The sequence below is a fragment of the Talpa europaea genome (genome assembly GCF_964194135.1).
Source record: "Talpa europaea genome assembly, chromosome: 12".
In the NCBI taxonomy this organism is placed as follows: domain Eukaryota; kingdom Metazoa; phylum Chordata; class Mammalia; order Eulipotyphla; family Talpidae; genus Talpa; species Talpa europaea.
In genome coordinates this window covers 87,109,239-87,128,661 of record NC_140079.1, presented here as the reverse complement: position 1 = coordinate 87,128,661, position 19,423 = coordinate 87,109,239, and the positions used below count along the sequence as shown (strand labels likewise).

The following is a 19,423-nucleotide window of genomic DNA, read 5'->3' as shown; positions in this document are numbered from 1 at the left end:
TGTTCAGTTGATTCCAACCTGTGTAAAACTCCAACCTTTTCAAAGGTTTCTACCAAAGCATCTGTGCAGTGCTTGACGGTGAACTTGTTCCCAGCCAGCCTGGGAGGGGGCCCAAAGCACCATCCTTTGAACCTTCTTTTCTCTATTAAGAGTTGTTCCAATGCAGTGTTCTGTTCTGTGAACATGTAGCACCATTATTAGGACTGTCAGGTTTTATCATCAAAATAAAGGCTGCCTCGAGTCTTCAGGCAAAATTGATCTCATGCGCTAGATGGCACCTGTGGTTTCCGGGCCAGGATAGCCCACAGCCGCACACCCCCGCCACCGTGCGGACCTGGGCAGTCCTGGACCATCCAGGATGAGAGGGGCCAAAACCCAGCTGGCACACTGGTCACCGCGCCGGCCATGAGGGATTCCCTAGCCAAGCACTCCAGGTGTGTATTCACCCAGAGGTGGTTTCCTGCTCACAATTTGTAGGAAAACTCTGAATATGTTAAAGGCAGTGCTAGCCATTTCTTCTGGTGTCTGCAGACCCCAGACTAGACTCCGTGGCTGTCTTCCAGCGTGATCATTTCCCTGTAGGTGAAAGGGCTGGACCAAGAGGCTGTTTCATTTCTGGTATCATTTTATTCCTGCCACATACACATCACCCGATAATTCTCTCTTCATCAGGAACCTTGTGACCCCAAGTCTGGGGAGCTCAGCCTTAAACGGCACATAAGGGGTGCATTTGCAGATGACACTGCTGGGTTTGGAATGCTGTGTTCTCCGGCACAAGAGAGCAGAGCAGTCTCCAGACCAGAGGTGGCAAACTTTTCCAGCCCAGCGCCAGATAGTAAATACTTCAGACTTTTCACTTTTGGTTCATTTCTCGTTTGTTTTAAAGGCCACACGCAGAAACAGGCTGTGGGCTGCATTTGACCTGCCAGCTGTGCTTTGCCGATCGCTGCTCTGGGCTCTTACAGGTCACCAGGCAGCTTAGGAGGATGGCTGGCCATCTTGCCCCAAGCAGTTGTTTCTCCTTGTCTCTGCCTTTCTGTCACTAATTGTACAGTTATTTATAAAGGGAGAGAAACAGCTGGGTGCACCTTGGCTCTGCAGGCAGCGTGTGCACCCTGGGCGGGAATATTCTCTTCTGTGTCACATTTGTTATACCTGTTTGCTAAAGCAAAATCACATTTCAGACAACAGCAGAAGCTTCTGAAAGTCCTCCAGGCCCTCGAAAGTGACTCTGCCCATCTCAGCCGGGTTGTTTCACCAACTGAGGAGCAAGTGAGAGACCCTGAGGTAAGAACCTCGACTTACAGGGGTATCCAGTTGTGTTCAGTGTCCCCGCCCGAAGCCGAAGGAGGAAGGCCCCCTGGGTACAATCATTTCCATTCAGTTGGGATCGTAAATTTAGCATCCCGCTACCCACGTCTCCCTCTGCCTTCCTCCCAGCACAAGGAGTTTCAGCAGTGAGAAGCCTGTCCACACAAGAACTATAAATAGCGCAGAAGCCCATAGGAAAATGTCCAACATTGCTGGTAATCAAGAAATGCAAATTAGAACAATCTTAATGTCCTATTTGATGTCTGATTTAACAAATTATTTTTGATGATATCCTCTAATACTGGCAGCTCTAGCAAAGCTGGCAGACTCCCCGGCTGCCGGCATCATACGCTGGCACATTCTTAAAAAGCAAAAAGGTGGAATCCTATGTCGTCACCCTCCAACCCTATTTCTGACCCTAAGGAAATCACCCTACAGAAATACAAAGCTACAGACAAAGATGTCTGTTGCAGGATTATTGGAAGTAGGGGGAAATGATGAAAGAAAAACAGAAGCAAGATAGTAGTGGAGTTAATTAGGAAAGTATGATGCATCAGCATAGGCGGTGGTAATGGAAATGGCAGTTATGGAGATCAGGCAAATAGAAAATGTTCAGGATAGAAAGTTAACTGCAAAAGGTGATCCTCGTCTTTGTGGGATCCGAGGGGGTTGCTGGGACTGTGCCGGCGTCTGCCTGAGTGTGTCGATGGGGCTGGGATGCAGCCTGCAAGGGGGCGGCATCCCAGGAGGAGGACCAGGGGAGGGGCTTCTTTTTTCTCTTATGTCAAAAGATGTGAATCCTATTTGATGTCTGAGTTAACAGATTGTTTTTGAGGCATGAGGGCCTCTAATACTGGCAAGGCATGTCCTTCTCACGCCTTCCTTTACCCAAGCCTGTCTTCTAGTCACTTGGTTCTGTGACTAGAAGACAATCTAGTGGGCATGAGGGGTGGGCAATCTCCTGGCTGAGAAAAGAGAAGGGTGACTTTCCCAATGGAGAGTCAGGTGGTGGGGGGCAAAGGGGTGTGCTGGGCAGCAAGTGCCAGGATTCAGGCACTTCCCAATCTCACAACTGGTCAGTCAAGGACCTAACATGAAGCCCCCACCCCCACCCCAGTCTCGACTAGAGCCCTGGCTTTGATCCTGGCACCTTGACTTAGAGGTCACGCGACCTCAGACGAGCCTTCTGAGCTCTCTGGCCTAGGAGTGGCTGTTGACTTGGGTCAGTGGCCCGCAGCCCCCGGCTGTGGTGAGGCTGGCACCGTCAAGGCCCAGCAGGGTGGACTGAGCGCCTGGCCAGGAGGAACCAGCACATATCGGTTGAACATCTAGAAACATCGGTTTGGCATCTAGAAAAATCAAAGCTTTGTTCTCCCCTGCCTGGAACAGTTGCTTTCTGAGCTGTGAAGATTCTTAAGTGTGGTGAAACTTCGGCCACATTAAAAAGAGCCTGGTTTGATCAAGTCTCTTTGTTGTAGGAGACAGAAAACCCAGGGCAAACTGACTGAGACAACTCAGAGAAGAAATATGATAGATTCTTGTCATCAATGCCAAAGTTGGGCCCCATGGGGCTTGAGCAGCAGCTCACATTTTTTTCTTCTCAGCCTCTGCCGTGTCGGGGCACCCCTGAGCTCCTCCCTCACCTCAGTGTCCAGCTGCAGCACTGCTCCCCGTGAGCCCTCACCCGCTGGAGTAACTCCCACCGCTCACCCTCAGACCTCACAGTCAGGAGAAAACCAGTCTGCCATCCAGAAGCTCAATAGCTCCCACTTCCACCTCCACCAGGGAGCAGAGGCTGGTGTTTGTCCCTGGCTGACTAGACTTCAGCAAAGCCACCAGCACAGATCTGAGGGGACAGGACATGCTGATTCCTTGGGCTAGTCAGCTCCTCCTCGGGGTGGGCAATCTCCTGGCTGAGAAAAGAGAAGGGTGACTTTCCCAATGGAGAGTCAGGTGGTGGGGGGCAAAGGGGTGTGCTGGGCAGCAAGTGCCGGGATTCAGGCACTTCCCAACCAGTGTTTGCCTGCGACCCCCTCAGAGGAGAGATCCTGAGTCAAGCAATTCAAAAGCAGGAGTCGCCCTGGGGTCACAGCACTGGGAAGCTGTGACACTTCCTGGGCTAATAGACCCTTCAGCTTCCTCCTTTGGAATCGCAGCTGTAGAAATTTGCACATTTTAGATTGCCCTGGGTGCAAGACCAGCATCGCCACTGGGTGCGGATTGGCGCCCCTCTGGCCTCCAAAGGCCAAGACCAAGAGCTCAGCTTTCTCAGGCCTCCCAGACCGCTCATCTGGCAGTGGAAATTGCTCCCTAAGCTCATATTCATTAACCTCCCAATCCCCCTCAGGAGCCAGTTTAGGTTTATCATGGTCCTGCAAGACTAGGACTCAGGCCCAGGGCAAGGGAGGCCTTGACCAGGGCCCCCACAGTAACCCCTCCACCCCCACCCTGTACTTTGCAGCAGAGGAAGAAACTGCAGGGGCTGGGGCCAAGCTAATAAAGAAACGTATGGGAAGTGAACCAAGGAAGGACCTGACTTGAGCTGAGGGAAGAGAGTGGGCCTCTCAGAGGACGGGCCACCATCACAGGGGCTGAGGACAGGGAAGGAGGTGGTGAGGTTAAGTATGGGCAGAAGTCACGTGTGCAAAGGCCCTGGGGCTGTGAGGACCCATGTGGTTGTGTTGGGCACTAGGACAGGACAGTGCTTGGAGCGTGGGGCGAGGACACAAGGTCTGTTACTCAGCAGTAGGCTGGGGTCAGAGCAGTGGGGCCTCGGAATTGAAGCCCTCACCTTGAAGACCACAGGGAGCGTTTTGGGAAGTCCTCTCTGGCCGTGTATGGGGAGGGCCTAGGAGATAGGTGAGTGGGAAGAGGCAGAGTGACCGGGGTGGGGGAGTGCTGCAGCAGGTGCGTAGACTGCACGGACCCTGGGAGGGAGGGGTTACTCTGTGCAGCTGGAGATGGGTGAGGGGTGTGAGGGGAGGGGGTGGGGCTTGCCTGGCCTTTCTCTAAAGCTCCTATTTGGCCATGCAGGGCCTTGGTGGGAGTCAGGAGCAGGGGCCACCTGAGTAGATGACTGAGAAAGCTCCGTCCCCAAAGCACAGCGCAGGGAAGAAACTGCAGGGGCTGGGGCCAAGCTAATAAAGAAAGGTATTCCTTCTGGGAGCTATGCGCTGACCTCCCTGCCTCCCTCCCCATCCTAATCACAAGGCAATCAGGGCACGTCCAACACATGCCAAGAGCGATAGCACGTCTCACTGGCTATTAATTAAAAAAATAAGTAGGGAACAGTTGCTGTTCATTTGCTCAGCTCCCTGCTTACAGAACCATTGCCGATTACCAGCGCTAATTAACAGAGGGCGTGTGCACGCAGGGAATGCACCATTTTATGAGAGGCTGATCCGTGGCGACCAGTACTACTGCATTTGGGGCCTGAGGGGGCCTCAGGAAGCCATTCCACAGTGGGACCGTTTCTCGATGGTATACACCCTTACTCCCAGGGAGGCTGGCACCCCATGTCCCCCACCAGGCCAAAGGATGTGAAGCCACTCACCCTAGGCCCTCTGATACCTACTGTATTACCCAGCTGCCACCACAAAGTCCCCCAGGCTAGGACAGAGAGTTCTTTTCTCAGTTCTGGAAGCTAAACTTCTAAGAGTAAGGTGTCAGCAGGTCTGATTTCTCGGGAGACCTCTCCCCTCAGCCTGCAGCCGTCTGCCTTCTCACGGTGTCCTCACATGGCCTTTCTCTGCCATGTGTATCCCTGGTCTCTATCTCGGGGTCCACATTCCATCTGATGGGGACATTAGTCAAGTTGGGCTAGGGCCCACCCTGATGGCCTCATTTTAACTTTTTTTTTTTTAAACACAGGCAAGCCTGAAGAGGCCTCACAGACAGCCTGTCAGTCTTTTTTTTTTTTTTTTTTTTTAAATATTTATTTATTTATACAAGCACTGGGTACAGTCAGAAGCGCGGGAGGGTGAGAGAATTCACCAGAGCCAGAGCGGAGAGCAGAGCAGGCAGAAGGACCGAAGTACACTGCTGAGGGGAGCAGCGGGCGGCAGGAGAGGTCTTCGCGCCATGTGGGACCCTTCTCCGGTGGCCGGGGAGCAGCCGGGGATCAAACTGGTGCTGCAGAGGCTGCGGGCAGCTTTGCAACCCAGCGCTCAACCGCTGCACCACCGGGGAGTCCTGGCCTCATTTTAACTTAAGAGACTCTTTAAAGGCCTTCTTTCTGTGTAGAGTCCTATGCCAAGGTGCCAGGGTCAGGGCCTCAACATCTGAATTTGGGGGCGGGGGACACAATCAGCCCATAACACCTGTCTGATTCGCAGAAGCCGTGGCACCCCTGCATGACATGGACACGGGGTGGTTAGGGACAAATGTGTGTGATGTCCAGACAGAACCTGATGTCTTCTAGACATTTTTTTATTTGCATGCTCTTATAGAAAATACAGACTATATTTTAAATGCTTTGCAAATAACAGCTCATTTAATCTTCATAATGACCCTGCGCAGTGGGCGCTTTGCTTTGTTTATATCATCTGAATGAAATTTCTCGCTTGTGCTTTTTTTTTGTTTTTTGCTTTCTTGGTTCTCTTCCACTGCCATCTTTCACACTACTTTGACCCTTTCTTTCTCCCCCTTCGCATTGAACCTCAGAAGGCTTACTTCCTTTATTAGCATCTGCTAGTTATTAATAAGTTTTTTCCTTTGTTGAATTGTCTGCAATGTAGACATCCAGTGTTTGTCATTCTGACTTGCTTTATTATATATAATCCCCTTGAACTCCTCCTATATTGCATAAAGACAACATTTCCTTATAAATGAATAATATTTCATGTTTGGATGGACCCCATCTTCTTTTTTTTATTTCTGCGTAGAAGAACTGGGGTGCATGTTGGAGGTATAGGGGGTAAGGATTCACCAGAGACAGAGTGGGGAGCAGAACAGGCAGATTGACTGAAGTACACTGCTGAGGGGAGCAGCGGGCGAGACAGGACAGGTCTGCTGCACCTTGTCTGCTCCCTGGACAGGGATTGAGCTCAGGCCATAGCAGTGATAGCTCTAAGCCTAGATCCCATCTTCTTAATCCAGTCCTCTATCAGATTGCTTCCATGCCTGGCTACTGTAAATATGCTGCAGTAAACATTGTAGAACTTATAAGTTTTGAATTGATGGTTTCATGTTCTTTGGATTTATGCCCAAGGGTGGAATTGCTGAGTCACACAGTATTTCCATTTTTTTAAAATACTTATTTATTTATTTATTTATACAAGCACTGGGTACAGTCAGAAGCGCGGGAGGGTGAGAGAATTCACCAGAGCCAGAGCGGAGAGCAGAGCAGGCAGAAGGACCGAAGTACACTGCTGAGGGGAGCAGCGGGCGGCAGGAGAGGTCTGCGCGCCATGTGGGATCCTTCTCCGGTGGCCGGGGAGCAGCCGGGGATCGAACCGGCACTGCAGAGGCTGCGGGCAGCTTCGCAACCCAGCGCTCAACCACTGCGCCACCGGGGAGGCCCCAGTATTTCCATTTTTAAGGTAAATCCAAATCGCTTTCCAAAATGGCCGCACCAGCTCACATTCCCCCCAGCAGTGTAATGGGCTCCTCTTTTTCTGCATCCTCCCAAGTACTTTTTGTTGGGGGTCTTTTTAATATTCTCACTGCTGTGAGGTGATATCTCATTGTGGTTTTGACCTGCAACTTCTTTATTAAATGTGATGCTGAGCATGTTTTCATTGGGTTATTTGGGGGGTTTTTAATTGTTAAATTGAATATAGGCTTGTGCAGTGACTGCTTTTCTTATCCTCATTGTAAAGATGGGACACCGAGGCTGTAGTGATTAAAGAAGTTGTTTAGCGGTAGAGCTGAATTCCACCTGTCATGTATTGACAGTATTGTTCTCTTTGTTAAGGGCAAATCAAGAAGGAAAGCAGAAGAGGCCAAAGACACTGTCTACGTGACCATGGAAATCTTATCCAACTGGGGCAACGCATCATGGGTGGGTCTCACGGAGGTCGAGTTCTTCGACCTGAATGACACAAAGCTTTACGTGTCACCTCATGATGTGGACATCCGGAGCACAGCCATGCCCGGGGACCTGGGCCACCTGGTCAACAGGAACTTAGCGGTAAGTGCAGGGACACTGGAGTAAGTCTCAGCCTCATATTCATGCATCTCCTCTGCCCTCTAAATCCATAAGGGTGCAGGTGCAGGCGGGAGAATAAAGGCATCTTCCACAGCCATCCATTTGGGCAGGTGGGTTCCCAGCTCATTATCACAGGCAACCCCTCTCACCTGTGCCTTAGATTCATCTGTAAAATGGAGATAATAATGATACGTACCTTGATGGGATGTTATAAGGAGCAAGTGTAGACATAAGGAGCTTAGCACTGTGCCTGCTCTTCCCAAGGGCTAGCAACTGTCAGCTGTTGGTTTCCATTGCTATAATTATCAGTGGTATGAATGCCACTAAGAAGTAGCTCGATTTCCCACTTTGAGGAAAAGGAATGAAGGAAGGGAGGCTCTGAAATTCCCAGTTCTGGAAACCCAGGTTCTGGCCTGGACTCCGTAGCCTTCAAGCAACTTACCTGCTTTCTCTGAGTGTCAGTGTTTCTGCCCCTTTATAAAAGGGGCGTGGGAGGAAGTGTGGATAATCCATAATGATTCTTACTTGGGCAACAATAGAAATGGAGTCTGACTTAGCTTTTTGCAAATTTGTTCAAAGAAGTGTGTTCAAGTTTTGAGTTGCTGGTATGCAAACTGTCACCCGAGCAGCACAGGACGGGCCCCCCGGTTGTGCTGAGATCTAGGTGGCATCCTGAGTGCTTGAACACAAGGGTTTTGTGTTTTGGAGGGAAGGGGCGGTGTTTGTTTGTTAGTTAATTGGCTAATTACTTGTCATCCCTTTTTCCCACGGAAAATAGCTGGTCCCAGGACGTAGACCAGCCTGGCCAGGAGGGCTGGGTACCCTGGTACCAATTATACCAAGATGTCCCAGAGAGGCCGGGAGGGAATCCTCCCTGAAGAAATTCAGGGTTGTCACTGAAAGGAAGGTGGGATTGATGCTAGAGCTCAGAGAAGTGACACCCGGCAGTGTTGACTGAGTGGTGTCTGAGCCTCTTTAAAAAAACCAGCATCTCTGCAATCGCAGACCTTGAAAGTAACGGGTCCTGTAGGTCACAGCCCTGGATGGTCAGGCCTTGGGTGTCCCTGCTCTGTCTCCTGCTTGAGTCTGTGTGCGCCCCATGTGCTGCTGGGGCTGGACCAGCCCTGGCCACCCCTTCCCGTCCTCCTTGAATGGTGGCATTTTGGAAGCCTATTACACAGCACACAGCATACCAGGGGCAATAAAAAGCATCATTGAATTTGAGGGGACCAATTCTGATGATTACTCTCTCTTTCCTGTTTAGCAGAGGCTGATGAGCTTGGCCGTGTGATAGCAGTGATGGCTTTGGTTTTGGTAGATTTGGGGTTGGAACATGAGGCAGCGGTTTCATCTTGGGCCGTGGGGGTCTGGGCCTAGCAGTGAGTCGGCTGGATTCCCCCTGGTGCCCTGGTATGGGGTGTCCCTAATAGCCAGCACATGTGCCAGACCTGGGGCTGCCAGAACAATGTGTGGCCTCTCAGAACCACCCGATAGCATGGGATTTGTTAAAGCACAGTGAGCCAGCCAGAGCCTCAGACATCCCACATTTAATCTTCAGGAGAACCTTGGGGCGACTCATCACATTTTGTAAAAACCAAGTTGTGGAGAAACGCAGGCCACACAGCCATGGTGAGGTGGAGCCAGCTGAGAGCTGTGATGGTCACTGAAGTTGCTCAGTGGAGGTGACTTGGCATGCCAGAGATGTGGGAGCACCCCAGACTCAGGGCACGCCCTCCTCCCTTCGGTGCCTGCACCATCTCTCTTACTGGCTCTGTCCAGGTCTGTGTCAAGATGATTCCACATTTATATGCTCAGCCCTGCCCGCTTCTCTGAGTTCCTGGCTTGAATGTCAATTCTTCCTGCCTGACATTTCTCCTTAGATGTGACTGGACATCTCAAACGCCAGAGATCCTAAACCTCAGCCTCGAGTTCCCTATCCACACCACATCTCTTCCTTCTCTAATATTCCTTTGCTCGGCTGCCAGTTACATCAAGTCTCCCTTGCTTGCCCCACCCCTTCCCACCAGCTTCCTGCATACCAGCAAGTCCTCCACCTCCAACACAGAACCTGGCCCCTGGGCCCTTCTCTCTCCACTATACCTCCCAAGTCTGATCAACCCTTCCTCCTCATTGTTCAATGGCTTCCTACCTCGTGTCCTTCTGTTCTTGCCCTATCCACTCTATCGTCTACTCTGTATCCAAAGTGATCTTTTGAAAAATACCAATTTGTACCCCCGCCACCCCCACTACCCCCACTTAAATCTCCTGCCATGACTTTGTATTGCACTTAGAAATAAAATCAGAGGAATTGCCGTGGCCTGGGAGGCTCCCTGTCTGCCCATTTCTTACCCCCTGACTCACACACAGGGTGCCAACAGCCCCAGCCCCTCTTCTGCTCCTCTGACCTGCCTCCTATTCCTACCTCTGGGCTCTAAAATGGTGATTTCTTTTTTAGAGATGCGAAGTATTTCTCAATTTTTTTTTTTATGTGCAAAGAGATCCCATGTGTCTTTGCCCCAGTGGTAAGATCCTAAGTAACCATAGTCCATCATCAAATTCAGGAAACTGACATTAATTTAATATGCAGACCTTCAACTCATTGGTGTGTGTGTAAATATAAGTATCTGCAGTTTCATCCTGTGTAGATTCCTGTAACCACAAGTCCATCGAGATACAGAAGAGTTACATCAACACAAAGTACCTCCCCACACATGTCCCTACACTCAACACCTCTCATCTGTCGTCTATACTTTCTGTCACTTCAAGAATGCTATAGAAATTGTATCATACCAGGCCTTCCCGGTGGCGTAGTGGTTGAGCGCTGGGTTGCGAAGCTGCAGAACATGTTCGATCCCTGGCCGCTGGCAAGGGTCCCACATGGCGCGCGGACCTCTCCTGCCGCCCGCTGCTCCCCTCAGCAGTGTACTTCATCAGTCTGCCTGTTCTGCTGTCCGCTCTGGCTCTGGTGAATTCTCTCACCCTCCCGCGCTTCTGACTATACCCAGTGCTTGTATAAATAAATAAATAAATCTTTAAAAAAAAAGAAAGAAAGAAATAGTATCATACCATCCATGATCTGTTTGAGATTGCCTTTTTCCCTCAGCACAATGCCCTGGATATCTATTCAAATTGCTCTGTGTATTTGTTCCTTTTTAATGTGATCATTTATGAAATTGGGGCTGCTACTGAGGGCGATCCAGCATCTTCCAGTGGGTCTGTGTTAGGTTAACACTGGCAGAGAGAAACACATTTGTTTAGGAGTTAGAAAATTACTTCCCGAGAGAGGCTGTTCCTGACCATCCATTCTAAAATAGCCTTTCCATTGGCCTTTCATAATTCTCTCATTTTCTTCACTGAATTTGTCCCTACTTGATGGTTTCGTTGTTTTTTTTTGTTTTTTTTCTGGGCATTCTTACTAACTTGCCTCTCCTACCAGCATAGAGCTGGAACTTGGCAGGTTAGGCCCACCCCACAGCAGGGCCTCAGTATTTGTTGAATAAGTGGGTGCCCTGGTTCCTCCTCAGCCCCTTCCCTCCCACTTTCATGCCCACCGGCTGCTCTTCCCGCTGCCAGCACTGATGTTTCTCCAGTGGAGGGTTTTTCCTTGGCCTCCAGGCCTGCATGGGCTCTCATGCAGCTCACCCAAGCTGCTGGGGAATTGGGGCCACTCAGGAGCAGCCCACGACCTTCGCCGATAGGACTTGGGGTATGAGCACACCAGCTCCCTGGCCCTGCGGGGGAGTCCCTCTGAGGCACGTTCCACGCTGGCTGCCACCTTCCCTGTGGCACTGAGCGCCAGATGCCAGTGTGATGACACTCTGCATGGCTGCCTCTCCAACCCTCGTTCTCTACCCTCTGTCTGTGATTCCTCTGCTGTCTACACTCCTGACAATCAGTTCCTCGCCTTGGGGTCTGCTGAGAGGCATCCAAACTAAGAAGGAATTAATGAATTTAAAACTTAATTTTTAAGTTTAGATCCTTTGGGTTTAGATCCTTTCTCCACCACTTGGGTGTTGAGCAGCCTTGGGGAAACCGCACCCCATGCTGAGCTCTGGTCTTCCTTCCGTGACACAGGCGTGGCAGTGGTACTCAGTCCCAGGGCTATGAGGGCACCGAGTGAGCTAGCCGCAGCCCAGGGGAGGGACCCCATCCTTGCCCCTCCACCTCCCCTACTGCCTTTGATGCCCAGGAGCAGCAGTCACCCTGCCTGCTGGCCCAGCACCAGGGCCTTTGCCCTGCGCGCCTTGGGTCAGCCCCCAGCGGCTTCCCCCTGGCCTTTCTGGTGGAGGCTCTGTCTGTGGAAAGGCAACATCAGAAGACTCAGGGGCTAATGAGGCCCTGAGTTACCAGCAGGTTAATGTTCTCTGACTTTGAGCACCACGGCTCCCACTTAGCCCTCCCGTGATTCCGCCTGCTGACAGACATGTGATGGGAAATCAATTACAGTCCCCTCGCCGTGTCCACCGGTCAGCAGCCCTCAGTCTCTTTCTTTGTCAGGCCGCCACAGTGACCCATTTTATGCCCCAACACGGCGAGAGAGTGAGACTCTCACTCGAGATGGGGTATCTTGACCCCTCGCAGCTGCCCAGAGCACTAAAAGTTCTTGCAGAGCTTGAGAAACTTGCCAGAATAAGTCAGAACCCCTTGAACTCATCTCTCCCCCCCTAACAAAAGCAGCCTTCTCCCCCCTGAAAGGCACATTGTCACCGGAACAGGCCACCTTTGTTCTCCCCTGCAGCTGGAGTCTGGGCCTCGCCTCTCCTGGGGGCCACCAAACCCCAGAGTCAGCCAATCTTCGCCTTCCCTGCCTCTGTCAAGTAGCAGGCACAGTCCTGGTGACAGAAGTCTGTTGAGACCTTCTCAAATGCAGGCCACTGCTCCTTTTAGATAAGGCCCAACTCCAGCCAGTGTCAGAGATGGTGGCTGCTTATTGGCAAAGAGGGCTTGCCCGGGCTCAGCCCCAAGCCAGGACCCTAAGCTCAAGCCTGCAGGGGCAAGGCAGAGCCCTGAGGAGGGAAGTGAGGTCGGGGCAAAGACAGTCAGTCAGGAGTGGTGGGTAATCTCCACTCTGGCCCCTGCCCTAGTGCTGGCTGCCACGACTTCCAGACCCCAAGAGAAAACAGATATCTAACTCTGGGGATGGGTGGGTGGGTGGAATCACCCCACCTTTAAGTGTTGGCAATGAATTTTCTTCTTTTTTTTTAAACAACAATTCACGAGCCAAACAGAATACCTCTGCAGGCAACAACCAGTTTACAATCTCTAAAACTGCCATGAGGGGACAGGTATTGGGGGGAAATTTCATGGAGCTACTCATTTAATCATTCAGCAGAGTTTGGGAGGCATTTACCATGTGCCAAGGAAACTTGCTGAATGCTAAGGATTCTGGAACAAACTGTACACAGCCACTTCACCTAAAGGGAGGTGGGGGAGGGCAGGTGCATGGACTTGGAAACAAGTCCCACCAGGGGACACTGAGGGAGATGCCGGCCTGAAGAGATGCCTGGAACCTGGCCGCCCAGAGGAGTAAGAGTGTGTCCATGGGAGGGGTGACAGCTGAAGTTCCCAAAGTGAGAAGGGCTAAATGAGGCTCATCAGCGCACAGGTGCAGAGGGGAGCCTGCGTGGAGGTGTGGGGAGCAGCCGTGAGCTCGTGCAGGCTGAGAGAAGATGAGGCACCAGAGGAGACAGGCGGCGAAGGTCGCTGGGGAAAGTCTCCTGATCTGGCCTTTTTCCATCTGCACCAAAGCCTGCCAGATGTGAAATTTTGTGGGTGCAAATGGAAACAGCAGCAAGGCTCTCTGCTCCTCTGCCCCTTGGCTTGGAGCGCGGCCTTGGCAGCCTCGCTGGTGGCGGAAACTGCACCCCGGGGTCTTGAGGCTTGGAAACCCTGAAAGGGAACAGAATCAATCCCGAGGCTTGGTGCCATGGCCCCGTCCCAACAAATGCCTGCGCCAGTTTCTTTCTTCTCTGTTTAAATTTTTTTTTTTTAATCCTACAGGCTTCTACAAAAGAAAATCAAAGGCTCTGCTGGCCAGATGAATCAAATAGTGCAAGTGGTGGCTCTTTTCCTGCAGTCCCTCCCTCTAGTCTCCCCACCCCCCAGTGCCCTCCTCCAAGCCAATTAAGTTGATTAAAAGAAAGCCCGCTGCATTTTAAATTCAGGCTGAAGGGCAGATTAGAGGGGGGGCCACGTGGCAGCTTCGTGCAGGGGACAAGGGTCAGTAGCCTGCTACAAAGTGCCGTCTCCACTGGGTGAGACAGAAACCTCACCCTGGATTGTATCAGGAACTGGCCTGCTTCCTGCCATCCGCCCTCTCCTGGTTTGCGTTAGTGGGGGAGTCAGCCAAGGATCCTTGGGTTGAGGCAGAAATGTGCTAAGGACTTCCCTTCTTGCTGGTGTTTCAGAGCAAGAAAGACCCCTCCCTGTGGACGTGCCCCTTCCAGCCGCCGCTCCAGCTCTTTTTTGTCATCCGCAACACGAGACAGACGCATGACTTCGGTCTGGCCAAGATCAAGGTTTGGAATTACTGGACGGCTGATGGTGTAAGTAACCTGGGGGCTCTCATTCCTCTGGGCTGGTGGACGGGCTCATCCCTCTCCAATAGCCTGGTTCCTGGAGATGCCAGAGGGGAGCCGGAGGCCTGGGGCCTTTTTCCTGGGTGTGGCTTCGTCAGAGCCCTCAGGAGCAGAGCCTCTCGGCAGGTTTGGGAAATAAAATCAGGCACTTTAGGGGGAACTGGAAAAATATGAACTGAGACTCACTTTAAACAGTGAAGAAAACAGACAGAGAGGTATGTCAGGTTTCCCAAGTCACACAGCTTGTGAGCGTCAGAGAATCCAAATCTGTGCAGACTCCAGGCCCATTTGCTTAGCCAGTGCTTCTCAGTCTTGACTTATTTTTTAAATTTTATTTATTTATTTTTTTACATCACTGTTCATTTTTGTACAGGATTTGGTTTCCCCTCGGGTGTAGTCTCCATAGTTCTCCCATCACTATAGCGCCTGTGATCCATTCCCCGCCGCCCCCCCCACCCCCGCCTGCCCCATCCCTTGTACTGCTCTTCCCTCCCCCACTTTGCTGGATACCTCTGATCTATGGTCAGCTTGCAAGTTTTGTCTTTTTTTTTTTTTGACCTCCTGTTTGTTTTCTCTATATTCCACATGTAAGTGAAACCATCCAATATCATCTTCCTTCCGACTAATTTTCTTAGCATAATCCCTTCCAGCTCCATCCATGTTGCTGCAATGGCATGAGTTTATCTTTTTTGATCGCTGAGTAGTATTCCATTGTGACTATATACCACAACGTTTTGGAAGAGCTTCTCAATCTTTAATCCCTGGGATCTTGCTAAAATGCAGGTTCTAACTCAGCAGGTTTAGGGCAGGGCCCAACAGTCTGTGTCTAACTAGCTCCAGGTGTGTGGACCAGGCTCCCAGTCTGTGCTGGTCTCCTCTTCTGTTTCAGAATCTTTCTCCTCCTTTCCACTCTCACACCCCTCCTTACACCAGGACCTCATCCTCAGCCTTTCTTCTCTGGACCTTTTTTCTCATGTGTTCACTTGCATTGATCCCTTCATTCAATATTTATCATTGAGCACATACCAGGTGCCATCAGGTTCGTGATCAGTTCTGAGGATGCTGATGTAAAAGACAGTCCATGCTCTGGGCACCTCCTTGTCTAAAAAGCTGACAGCCATGTAGATGTAGAAGATAATGTAGGGTGCTGAATGCCTTGAGAAAGGTGAGCCCAGGATTTCAAATTAACAGGGAATTCCCAGGGGCTCAGCAGGAACCCAGTAGCTGAGGAACAACAGGACCTCTCAGTTTCCCTCATTTCCCTCTTTTGAAAGACCTGGGGACAAGAACTGTACTACTTTCCTTTCAAATCTGTGATAAGGATAGGAATAGTGCAGAACTGATGGGATCTGATCCTTAGCCTTGATATTTAGTTAGAGAGACACAAGGGCATGGTGGGGACTGTGGCAGATTGCAAGCTCATGCCCCAGGTAAAGAGAAGGGCTCTTTTCAGCTTCAACTGTTTGTTATGGAGAATGCCAGCCAGTGCTGCCAAAAGATTTGAACTTCCAGGGAGTTAGGAATGTGGATTTTGCTGGGGGCCTTTCTGGTTTGTAAATATCGAAGCTAATTTAAATTCTTTCAAAAGATGAGTTCAGAGTGAACTTATCTTTGGGCTGGTGCTAGCCTGACCGTCTGCAACCCTTGAGCATGGAGGAGGAAGCCTGCCTTGGGGAGAGAGAGGTCAGAGAAGATACTTGAAGTAGTGCACACCTGAGGCATAGTAGAGAAACAGCACTGAGCCCAGGGAGAATAGGAGAAAGTGTATCCCGGGTGAAGGGAGCTGCATCTGCAAAGGCATAGAGAGGTGGAAGGGCACTGCCTCTTAATCGCTCTCCCTGCCGCTCAGGCCAAGTCTCCAACCTAATTGTGACTCAGTTCAAACCCTCAGAGGCTCCCCTTGACCCAGAGGATCCAGGTCAAACGCAAATGTGAACTAATCCCTGGGCACCAGGCCCGGCCTCTCTCCCCATTAGCACCCACCCCTTGCTCATGCCCCCCTCCAGAGTGCCAGCCCTGGGTTCTCCACCTCCATGGTAGTTACGTCCATGGTCCCTGGGCCCTCCCATCTGGTTCAACTCAAAATGCACCCTTCTGCCTCAAATTCCTGGAAAACCAGGCATTACTTTCTTCAGGAAGCTGATCCTGACCAGGTTTCTACTTCTGGACCCCAGGAATACCAGGAAGATGTCCATCACCCCTCCACAGGGATGACCACCAACCCCCTTCTTCCCCCCATCCCAGGTCATCACCAACACTCTGTTCAGCATAGAAGTACGTGGTTGTCCATGAACGAATGAGTTCACCCCCCAAGCACCCATAAGCAGTTGTCTTAACCTTTTTGATGTCCAGATGGGAGACTGAGAGTGAGAGAAGGAAGTCAAACTGCAAGTTAGTGGCTGTGTTGGATCTCAAGTCCACGAGCGTCCTTGCCTCCTCCTTCCTTCCCAGCCTTCCTATCTGGACTCCTTCCTGCTGCTGCTCCCCATCTGCACCCCACCCTGCCCTCCAGAAACATCTGCTCTGGGGGACCTGGAGGCTAAGGCAGCGGGCACAGCCCAGCCCCGGCCAGCCCTGCTCACTAGCCATGCTGCTTCAGGGAAGTGACAGGAAGTTTTCTCTGACTTGGGATTTTGAATTTTTACAATACCTCAAGTTCAAATTGGGGAGAAAAATCTAAACCATTGAAATACATGATGACGTTTCTTTGGGCATGTCAGCCTCCCCTCTACCTACCCCCCCCACCTTGCTAGCCTGACCCCTGTGTGCTTGGGGGGCTGACCTCCTCACTAGGGATACAGCCACAGCCCCAAGCCACAGGGGCTCACAGCCCCTAGAGCCGGGTCCTCTCATCTCGAGGCTGCCCCCAGCGCCTCGATGTTCATCAGCATCTTCTAGAACTGATAGTGAACTCTCGCTGGCTGCTCAAGCAGGAGCCCCATAGCTCAGCCCAATCATATATATCTCAGGCCAGGTCAAGTGGATCATATGCGCTGGATTGCAAAGATAAACTTCATCCCTTTTGGCCGAGGTCTGCCTTTCTTCTTCAACCTGCACTCAGCCTTCCTTGCGTGCTTAGGATAAAAACGGAGGAGCAGGGTCTCGGCACCCCACTAGACATCAGGGTGTTGTTGTGGTGCTTTGGGAGCTGGTGGCCGCGGAGATTAGAGATCAAGGGGTTCTGACACCCGGAGCGGAGTGCTGCGGAGGACTGCAGTCCCTGCCAGGGACACCGCTTATGTAACGCACACCCGTGTGTTGCCAGAATTTACGGGGGGCAGAGAGCGCAAACAAATGCAGCCGCAGGTTGGTTTGATTTAATATTCTCCAGAGACAGCTATTACTGTGTGTTTTGGAGAAGACAAAATGAGAGTTTATAGGAAATATAGCTCGGCATAGTAGTCATGGCTTGTTAATACGGTGTTATGAATAGGGGGACCCAAGGAAGAAAAGTTCGATGCAGGGAGCTAGCCCAGCCACGGCTTATTTAGAACATCAGAGAAGAAGGCACTGGAAAAAGAAGGGTCTCTTTTATTAGAAAATATGCTGCCTGCTAAATCCTCAGGCTAGTTTTTATGGGATCCTTTCCCCCTCATTAGGTGATGCAGCGAGTGTGAGCAGGCTCCGAGGGGAGGGACTGCAGGGGAAGTCAGGACATGGAGACTGGAATCTGGCCACGCAGCCACACGGAAGGCAGCACACAGATGTCTGTGCTCGTCACAGCTGCCTGAGCAGGGCTGCACGCATCAAGCAGGCGTGAGGCGCCCAGTAGGCCCTCAGTAAAGATGAGTGAACAAGTATTGGGACAAATGAAACATCTCAATTAACCCCCAACAACCCTATAAGGTGGGTGTTGAAGCTGGGGCTTAGAATAATGAGCTTCTGTGGGGCAGAGGGACTACCTTTTGCCAAGTCTGCTGGAAGTGGCTATCTAGCATGCTTTCTTGAGAAGGATCTGGAACCTTCTGTCTGGTTCATCAAGGAAAGCATGTCTAAGATTGATCAGCAATGCCTGCGTTGGGTTCAAGAGGAGGGTGTGATAATATGTTTGTCACATTTTTTGATGTTCCCCAGATTAAATGACTTGCCTGGCTGTCAAGTTGTAAGGGTCAAAACTAGGGAGGGGGTATGAAGTGTACTTGTTCCTTTTTGGGTTTTCTCGGCATCACTTCCCCTGAAGGGCCATATCTTTGGAGGAAGGTAGGTGAGGGAGGAACGTCCCCCTTTAATCTTATGCAATAACCCAACCAAAAAGTGGCTTCCGGACTTCCTACCACCCATCTGGTTTCCTTCATAACAAGCATGGTAGTCATCTGCTACCTGGTTCCCCCTTCAGTGAAAATGGCTCACCGTCACCACCTTCACCCACACACCACACACAGATGCCACCCCTAGCCAGGTCGCCACTGTGAGTGAAGTGGGATAGAGACCCAGGGGTGTATTTTATGCCAGGAAGTGGTGCTCATTGGGTAGTTTCTGCCTGAATCAATGCATGTTAAATGTCTCCCAGGGTGTGGAGGTCTAGGCCAGCATCAGCCAGTAGAACTTCCTGCAGCGACACACATGTGCCCACCTGCCCTGTCCAGCACAGACACCACGGGCCACAGGTGGCTGTTGAGAACTTGAAACATGACTCATACAACTGAGACTGAATTTTGTTTCATTCATTAATAGATTTATCATTTTTTTCTTTTATTGAGTAACATCAGTTGACAACACCATCCAGGTTCCAAAAGTACATCTTCTTCCCCCTGCCACTGCATATCTCTCACCACTCCCTCCGCCCAACCTCCAGTCACCACCCCACCAGGCCTGTCTACTCACCCCCTCCCCCTCCCGTCCCTTCTTAATTTATTTGCAATGGAGATATAACTCACACAGGCATTGTACTGTTCGGGTGTACAATGTAATGGTTCGATATGGAGCATCCTGAAATGATCCCTACAGTAGATCTAGTTACCATTCCTCACCACACCAAGTCATAAACATTTTTCTTTTCTTGTGATGAGAACTTTTAAGATGTCCTTACTGTCTCAGCAGCTTTCAGACACACAATGCACTGTTGTCATCGTGTGATCCGTGACATCCCCAGGACTTATTTTTCTCCAAACTATAAGTGGTGCCTGTGACTGCCTTCACCCATTTTGCCCACCCCTTGTCTCCTGCCTCTGGCAAACACCAGTCTGTTCTCTATCTCTAGGATTTTTTTTTTAATTCCACCCATAAGTGAGATCATTCAGTAAATGACTTACTCTGACTTCTTTCACTTGGCATAATGCCTGCAAGTTGTTATAAATGGCAGGATTTCCATCTCTTTGACTGAAAAATATTGTATGTGTCTACCACATCTTTTTTATCCATTTATCTGTCAGTGGACACTTAGATT

At 50.8% G+C, this 19,423-nt stretch overlaps 1 protein-coding gene across 1 annotated transcript in view; it reads left to right on the top strand.

Annotated features, from left to right (window-relative positions):
• KATNIP (katanin interacting protein) overlaps positions 1-19,423 on the top strand; it is a gene marked incomplete at its 3' end in the record, with an annotated part of 115,876 nt that overhangs the window by 53,442 nt on the left and 43,011 nt on the right. Inside the window, exons 10-12 of the mRNA XM_084249146.1 lie at positions 1,185-1,287; positions 7,226-7,441; positions 13,867-14,004. Coding sequence (XP_084105272.1) covers positions 1,185-1,287; positions 7,226-7,441; positions 13,867-14,004 — 457 coding nt within the window. The remainder of the gene's footprint in view (positions 1-1,184; positions 1,288-7,225; positions 7,442-13,866; positions 14,005-19,423) is intronic.